This window comes from Quercus lobata, chromosome 3, assembly GCF_001633185.2.
Source record: "Quercus lobata isolate SW786 chromosome 3, ValleyOak3.0 Primary Assembly, whole genome shotgun sequence".
NCBI lineage: Eukaryota > Viridiplantae > Streptophyta > Magnoliopsida > Fagales > Fagaceae > Quercus > Quercus lobata.
This window is the reverse complement of record NC_044906.1, coordinates 72,495,081-72,503,600: the sequence shown is the minus strand read 5'-3', so window position 1 is coordinate 72,503,600 and position 8,520 is coordinate 72,495,081. Positions and strand designations below refer to the sequence as shown.

The following is an 8,520-nucleotide window of genomic DNA, read 5'->3' as shown; positions in this document are numbered from 1 at the left end:
CTATAGTAGTTGTGTCAATATACACAGTTACTGTAGCAACAATGAAAATTTATACAAGTTTAGCTCCATTGATGTGGGTCAATTTTGGGGTAAAATGTGTAAAATTGTCTACTTTTTCTTATTTGGAAGGACTGATGTGGTTGCTCTTAGATTGACAAACTTTCTTATTTATTTTTTTCACATACAAACAATAAATAAGAAATTTTGACAAACTCTTTTTATATTTCTTTCAATACAACAAAGAAACACGATTCTCAAAAAAAAAAAAAAAAAAAAAAAAAAAAACAAGGAAACACAAACTAGTAACTTTAACAATTTATTACTCTAATAATTTCACAAAAGGACAATAAAAATTGGATACCGTGGTCCAAAGATCATCCTTGAGAGCACCTGTCATATATAAAATATGAATAAAATTAATGACTTATAAAATAATTAAATATAAAAAATTTTAACAATAAAATATAACATGATAGGTAAAGAAAAATAATAAATTGCACACAAAAAATCTGTTATAAACTTACAAAAAAAAAAAAAACTAATTTATTTTAGTTCTAAATCTAATACCAAAAATATTCATATTTAAGAAATGTAACTTAAGTTGGAGAGTAATATTATTAATATTTTCATTTACAATAAAGAAAATTTAATATGGCTTTAGTATAAATTAAAACAAGTCAATAAAAATTCAAAATTCAAAATTTAAAAATTTGAAATATAACTAGTCTATAAATGGTTTAAATAAGAACTTAAAATTTAAAATAAAAGGAAATTAGGGGCGGGGTTTCTTCAGAAAAAGAAGAAGAAGAAGAAGAAATGGGTACTCGTGTAACCCTCGGTCAATCCTACCCTACTTGCTTGAGTGGTCGGGTCAAATACAAGGTTTCCTATTTATTCTTGTTTTTATCCACTGAATTTGAATGAACTAATGGATTCAGTTCAGATTTTGCTGGATCTACTTTTCAATACTTTTTTTTTCATTGAAACTTATAGAGACTATGTCGGTTTAATGATATGGAATAATTGTTCAATACAGTTGTACTAAGATGATCAATGCGGTACTCTTCTTAGATGAATAGTGGTTCATTCAGCAAAAAAAAAAAAAAAAAAATAAAATGAATAGTGGTTCATGCTAATTAATTTCATTATGAGATCCATCATTTATGTAAGAAGAAAAAGCACCACCTCGTTATATTTCAAAGGTATAAAATAATTTTCCCTAGGAAGGATGTAAATACTAGTTTGCATTTCCTTTGAATTATTTTTGTAATATTTCATTTTTCGTTTATTTTTATCATATTTTAAAAGGGGAAAAAATGTAACTACATAGAAATGCATAGTTGTGGAAAGTCATACCTCTATCTTGCATCCATTCTAGAAATGGACAAGCCATTCACTGAATAGTTTTCTGACTCTTTTCTCTGTAAATCTTCATTATTGACATTACTTCCTGTGAAAAATGCTGGCTTTTTAAGAATAGGAAGTGGCGCAGTTTCATTTTTAAGCATAGAAATAACTTCTAGAATTGTAGGTCTGTCCGCCGCACTATCTTCTAAACATGAGAGAGCCACGTGAATGAATCTTAGCAATTGGTGCATAGGACATGAATCTTTTAAAGTTGGATCCATTATGTCTTTCCCAGAATCTCTTTGCCACAAGTCCCATGCCTTAAATAGACATAATTTGTATCAACACTATGGAAAGTGAAAAGAAAAAAAAATTTTGGTGAAGAAGATCGCTAAATCTGTAATAAGCTTCAAAAACTTACATATCCTACGAGGTTTAGTGAGCCGTTAACATTATAGAAGTTGTTGTTCTTCCTTCCACTCACAATTTCAAGCATTAAAACACCAAAGCTGAAGACATCAGATTTTTCAGAGAAAATGCCCTCCATGGCATACTCAGGAGACATGTAACCACTAAGACAAAAACCAATGGATTAGTGGAGTTGTAAGAACAACTAATTCATCTAACTACCAAACTAAACAAGTTCTAACTTACTATGTCCCAACAACTCTATTAGTATTTGCTTCCAATCCATCACGCTTGAAAATTCTTGCCATACCAAAATCAGATATTTTGGCACACATGTTTTCGTCTAGCAAAATGTTACTAGCTTTCAAATCTCTATGTATTACTTTTAACCTTGAGTATTTGTGAAGGTAAAGTAGTCCTTGAGCAATCCCTTCAATGATATTGACTCGTATTTTCCAATCCAATAGATAACTTTTAGTTGGATCTGTCTTACAAGGAATAGTGAAGTATGATGATTTCATTATACTCATAATTAAATTGATGATATATTCAATGCAAAATATGTAAAATTACATAAGAATAAAGTGAGAGTAATGCTAACCAAAGAGAAAGGAATCCAAACTTTTGTTGGGCATGAACTCATAAATCAACATCTTTTCCTCTCCTTGAAAGCAGCATCCAAGGAGTCTGACAAGATTCATGTGTTGGAGTTTAGCTATAAGAATAAGCTCATTTTTGAACTCCACTAATCCTTGTCCTGAATTTCTCGACAATCTTTTTACTGCTATTTCTCGCCCTTCAGGTAATGCTCCCTATAGTTTATACAACATCGATTATTCAACACTGTCAATCATAAGCTAAAAACCATCTTAACAAGTTTTTTTTTTTTTTTTTTTGGAAACATACCTTATAAACTGGTCCAAAACCACCTTCTCCAAGCTTACTTTCAGCTGAGAAGTTATTTGTAGCTGTTGCAATACATGCAAAGCTGAACACTTTTATATTATGTCTTGCATTTCCGTCTTTTTCAAGCTCATCTGCATCTAATAATCTATCAGGTGTTGTGAGCTCAAGTAGGTGTTCCTCTTCCCTTCTTTCAGCGTCAACTGTTTTGTTATTTAATATCAAAGTACACTAGCCATTCAAAAAATTGGGCACAAAGTTTTGAGCACAATGCAAAAAATAAAATATTATTTGTGATTATATACCTCGTTGTCGATATATCCTCCATAAGCTGAAGGTTCCCAAGAAAAGCACAAGTATAGCTGTAACGATCACTGGTACAATCCATTTCTTATTTCCTTTATTTGGACAAAAGTTATAGTCGTTGTTGAACACGAAAAAGGGGGAAAAAAAAAAAAAGATCAAAGGGTTACAGAAGATTCCAAGATTTGATTATAAAATTCACTAGAAGCAATAGGTATAATAACCTACTTAGCTAGCGTTTGTTTGTTTGTTTGTTTGTTTGTTTTTTTTTTTTTTTGGGTAAACAACCTACATACATACAAAACCTCATCTGCAAATTCTTCCACATGAACTTTCTCTATGAACGAACCTCATCTGCAATATCTTGGAATTCTAATAATCAACAAAAACAACTAATTGTCGAAGAACTAACTCTGTGGTTGCAAAGAATTAATGCTATGTTTGGATATTGGGAGAAGGAAGGAGAGTAGAGTAGAGGGAGGGAAAGTAATTTAATTACCTTGTTTGGATGTTTTTTAAGGAAGAAGAGGGAGAGATTTGGAGGGGTTTGAACTACTTCTAACCCATTATTTTTAATTCTCCCAAATTGAAGAGATTTGGAAGGAAAGTAGAGCATAAAAATGTTTGACCAAATGAATTATCAAATTTACCCTTACCATATTAACAAAATTACAAATAAAAAAGACTAAATTATTTCCCTCCCCCTTACTTAATTTTAAAAATATCCAAACAATGTGGAGGATAACCATTCCCCTCTACTCTCCTCTCCACTACTCTCATTTCCTCTACTCTTCTCTCTCTCAATACTTCCAAACATAGCATAAGAGTTTTAGCCATTCAAGTTCAAGGCAAGAAACTCTCAAAATGTAATTTTGAACACTAAGTGTAAGTTTGGATAGAGCTGAAAAGTGTTTTCAGCTACGTCCAGCGTTTTTTCGTGGGTCCCATGCATTGTTCACGGGATCTGAAAGTACGAAATTCAGCAAAAAAAAAAAAAAATCTTTAAAATTGGGTCCTACGGAACTATTTACATATTTAAAAATTATTTTGCTATAATGTTTTTAGTAATAAGCGGCATCCAAACAAATCCTAAGAGAAACACTCAAAGGAGAGGAATTTGGACTTCTTTGGCTAAAGGAAATTTGGCTCTTAAATTTGCTCATGTATAGCAATGTCTATCTCTCTATATAGTAAGGGTTGTTTTATATAGGGAAATTTAATTGAAACAAGTGGCATGACAAAAATTTAACTCAAGCGAGAATTAAGCAAAGGTCAAGCAAACATTTGATTAAGTTTTTGATTAAGGGGAGGTCTACCAAACTCTATTCAAAGTTTGCTCAAGTGAGAATATTTTCTCTCAAACAAATCTTTAGACGCTTGAAATTTTCAATATGCTTCTTGACTTGAATTTAATAAAAACCAAACATGATTACATTAACATCCTCATAACACTTTGTTTTGACACAAGAATTTGGCTAGTAATCCATGTAAGGTTGAATTTATTCAACCATGTGTTAGCTTTATTCTGTGCCAAATTTGCTTGTAATTTCAGCAATTAGATACCCTGTATTTAAGTGGGAATAATGTAAGGGTTGTGTGTGAGAGAGTGTGAAGAAATTCAAGTGTGTGCATTCAAGAGGATTCTAGCTATTGGATCTCACGAATGACTCGCGACTGGCAACTCGCCAAAATGCCACACGTGTGAAGCATGCAGGAAGTTGAAGGGTCGCAATAGCTAGAGCATTACAGAACAAAAAGTACAATCTGGCCTGGCAGTTAACTCGCGACTTGTTCCAGTCGCAAGAGTGAGTCACCAGAATGTCCTGTTTTGCAAAAAAATGACTTTTCACATTCCTCACGTACCCTACTATAAATACCCTTATACCCACGAAATGTAAAGAGCTTTTAGAGAGAATTTTGAAAGAGAAACCTTAAAGAAAACCAAGATTGACTCATCCATAATCTTAGACTTTTGATTCTTCAAATTTCTCTACTTTCACCCTCTCCATTGACATACCCTTGAGAGGTTCATTAGCCAAAACTTTATCTCACCATACCCATATCAGTGAGGAGGTATTTTGGTACTTGGGAAGCAGTTCAAAGATGAGCAATTCACTTGGTTGATGCAATGGGCTTATTGTTGGATCCGAAAAGCTAGAGAAAACATGGTTAGGCTTAATCAGTTGGTAGCAGGAGCTTGGAAAGCTCAAGTACATTGGGTAGACTAGGCTCAGAGGGTCTTTTGTTATTCATGTACTCCAATTTTATTCTCTAGTGGATTATTTTACCGTTTGGAAGGCGGCGGAGAGATTTTTCGCTGAGTTCTTTGATTTCCTTTTCAATAATACGTGCAGGTGTTATCTTTGTGTTTGCATTTCTCTAACTACCCTTACTCTTATCTTTTAATTGCTACTGTGTTATGATTAGATATGGTGTAGAGTTGTTTATTTGTTTGAGTTTTTGCATGTACCTATTATTCCGCATATATATTGTTTGAATATAAGCTTGTGTTGGTTTAATTTGAAATTAGGAGTCTAAACATTCATTAGTGTTTTACACACTAATTGAACTTTCAATCTAAAACCTAACAAAGGGGAAAATCTATGGAGTTCCTTAAGCTAGTTGATTTATAAGAAAATTCTCCACCAAACTAAGTTTAGAGGAATCTCCTCTAACCCACTACGTAATGATTCATAAGATCATTTATGTTTAGTGTTCAAACAAGTCACATAAATTAAAAATGTCATGTGACTAAAAATAATTTTTTTTTTTTTTAAGAAAAGACTAAAAATACATATGAGTAGTCTTTTCAATTACCACGTTATTTTTCTCTGAACCATTTTGAAGGATTTTTTTTTTTTTGTCTATTAGGTCATAGTTTTCCTTTTAACTCATATGCATGAAGTGGTAAAGTCTAACAAAGGAATACAATTCAACATTACACAAAGCAATCAGTAATAATTTGATGATCATATGCATGTTAGAGTGAACTTATTTTTTTTAACTTTCCTTCCTTTCTGGCGGTAATGATTATATGCTAACATTAACATAAGGCCAAAATGCAAAAACACACCCCCCCCCCCCCCTAGAGTTTGGATTACTTGCAAACTAATCCACTAAGGTTTCAATTCTTTCTTTTACTTCCTGAGTTTTCCAAATTCGTGAATTGACTCTTGAACTAACTTCCATTTGCTATCAATGATGGAATTGAAATGCAGATACCATTAATTTTATAATATAAAACTCATTTTTAAATAAAATATTCATATTATATTGAATTTGGGGAAAAACCTCTCCCTGTCTCTCTCTCTCTCTCAAACATGGATCCTTTTTGGTTCCCTAAAACCTTTTGTTTCTTCCAACTCCCCAAAACTCTCTAAGTTGACAGCGGTGAAGAGGAGGTGAAAAGCAGACAACATCAATAGTGAAGGAAGGAATATTGTCTAAAACCTTGGTACTGAGAGCTACTAGTGGAGATAGGGATGGCCAAGGCAATGAGGACATAGACGACCTTGAAAGAGGTGTTTTGGAGGGAGTTTAAGATGACAATGGGGTGAATGTTGTTGGAGAGGAGGGCACTAGCAATTTTGATAAAAGGTGGTGGATCTAATCTGTTTGGTTGAGAAAGTGTGGGAAAGTGAAATAGAATTTTTTTTTTTAATTTAAATATACCATTTTTTTTTTAATTGATGCATTAATATTCCAAATTACTATTTTATTAATTAATATATAAAGGGGTCGCAAGAAATGCATGCGACTAACTTGTGCAACCGAAATTAAACGGAAGAAAGTCTCACTTATGAGGATGGAAACCTAAAAACAACACCCGAAGTCCAAGAAGTGTATACATTTTGGCCTTTTAACATAATTTTTTTTTTTTACTAATGGTGTTAGAACATATTTCACAAACATGGTTATATGAAGTCATGACCTCACTGTGATATTGCAATTAAAATTACAATATAAACATTATAGATATAATTAAGATAATTGTAGTTTCAGGTAGAGCATTATTTCGTATTCTAACCTTTATTTGAAGGATCTTCTTTCGTTAGAACATATTTTAAAATTCTTGAACGAGAACGTCCATCATCAGGATTGAATGTTACATTTCCTTCCCAATACTGGCATCCAGATCCAGTTCCTTCTTTTCCACTATAGCCCAGACAGTCACAGTTATGCCAGCAAAGATCTCTACAATCAGCAGGACCAATGGTTGGTCTGTTATCAAAAACACCGGCTGCAAGTTGCGGTAGACCATCAGGACCTATACGTGTAAAGATTCCAGATTTTTGCTCAAACGTTTGGCGACCCATAAGCCTGCACTCTGGTTGATTCCATGTCTCGCATCCTTCATCATCCATACCGTAACCATAGCAAAAATTCATCTTCATAATTGAAATACTTCTATCCATTATCGAGCCCCAGTATTGTAACTGCCATGCCGATCTTTCTTGATCCAACGAGTCAAACTCAGTGTCAAGAGAATAAGTGAAGTACTGCCCTTCTGCATCCGTATTGATAATGTAATCCTGACCTTTGGTGGGGTGAATATATTCAAACAAGGATACATTCTTCAAGCTGCTCACCTGCAGACCGCTACTCCAATAAGGTACCCCTCGCCGCTTTATAACCAATCTCCTTGTCTTGGGTTCCCACTCGAGTGTGAAGGCTCCTGATGCTGGATCATCTTGTGCCAACCATGAAATAAGAGACCAATTACGCCCAGTTTTGTGATTGACACCCAATTTCATCCCAGGCAGAAGCGTGTCAGTGGGATCATCGAAGCTTTCCCACAACCTCCTTCCAATAGAGCCATTGGAGTTCACTTCTGATACTACTAAGTTGCCAGTATCTAGTAGAGTAGCACTAGTGTTTTCAGTTTCACCACCAGAATATATTACAAAGGGATCACCTCCGAATCCACTGGAATTGATCATCAACTTTCCCAGATGGTCGAGGGTAAGAAACGCTCTTGAATCATCTGAAATAGGTCTGTTTCGGTTGGCGATCCATACTATGTTTTCCGTATAATTTGTGTACCAAATGCCCAAGTAACTGTTTTTTTTGTCTCCATAATAAGAAGTTGGGCTGAAGAATCCCAAGGTGAACCTCTGTTTGGCAGAAACGAGGTACTGGGAAGAATTAAGAACATCGCCTTGCTTTAGCGTGTCTAAGGCTAAGGCCGCTGACGAACCCCACAAGGATGACACGATAATTATAAGCAATAAAGTTGGATTGAAGAGCCTTTCCTTGCTAGCCATTGTTGTACACAGCACTGCTTAAGTGCCTGTTTGTTTAAGCTTTTACAAACTGAAACGTGCTTTTTGGAACCAAAAAACCAAAATGTGCGTTTGGTAATTTTTTAAAAAGTTGTGTTTTCTAAAAACTACGTTTTCATTTGTGAAGGAAAAGCCCAAATCACAAAAGTAGCACCTTGCTTCATTGCAGAAAAGCACTAAAGCATGTTTCTATATTACCGTTGGAAGTTGCCCAAATTTCCCACTAGTTTTTCTTAAAAACCTAATTTTATCCCTTTATTTATAACACAATTTTACA

At 33.8% G+C, this 8,520-nt stretch overlaps 1 protein-coding gene across 1 annotated transcript; it reads right to left on the bottom strand.

The window, feature by feature from the left end:
- Positions 1–330: 330 nt before the first annotated feature.
- LOC115981421 (G-type lectin S-receptor-like serine/threonine-protein kinase CES101) lies at positions 331–8,225 on the bottom strand. The gene is made up of 8 exons (XM_031103554.1): positions 6,989–8,225; positions 2,964–3,056; positions 2,662–2,861; positions 2,357–2,567; positions 2,002–2,239; positions 1,769–1,919; positions 1,357–1,667; positions 331–390 (listed from the first exon to the last, which is right to left on the bottom strand). The coding sequence occupies exons 1-7, from the start codon at positions 8,223–8,225 to the stop codon at positions 1,359–1,361; spliced, it is 2,439 nt and encodes an 812-aa protein (XP_030959414.1). The 3' UTR covers positions 331–390; positions 1,357–1,358.
- Positions 8,226–8,520: the final 295 nt, after the last annotated feature.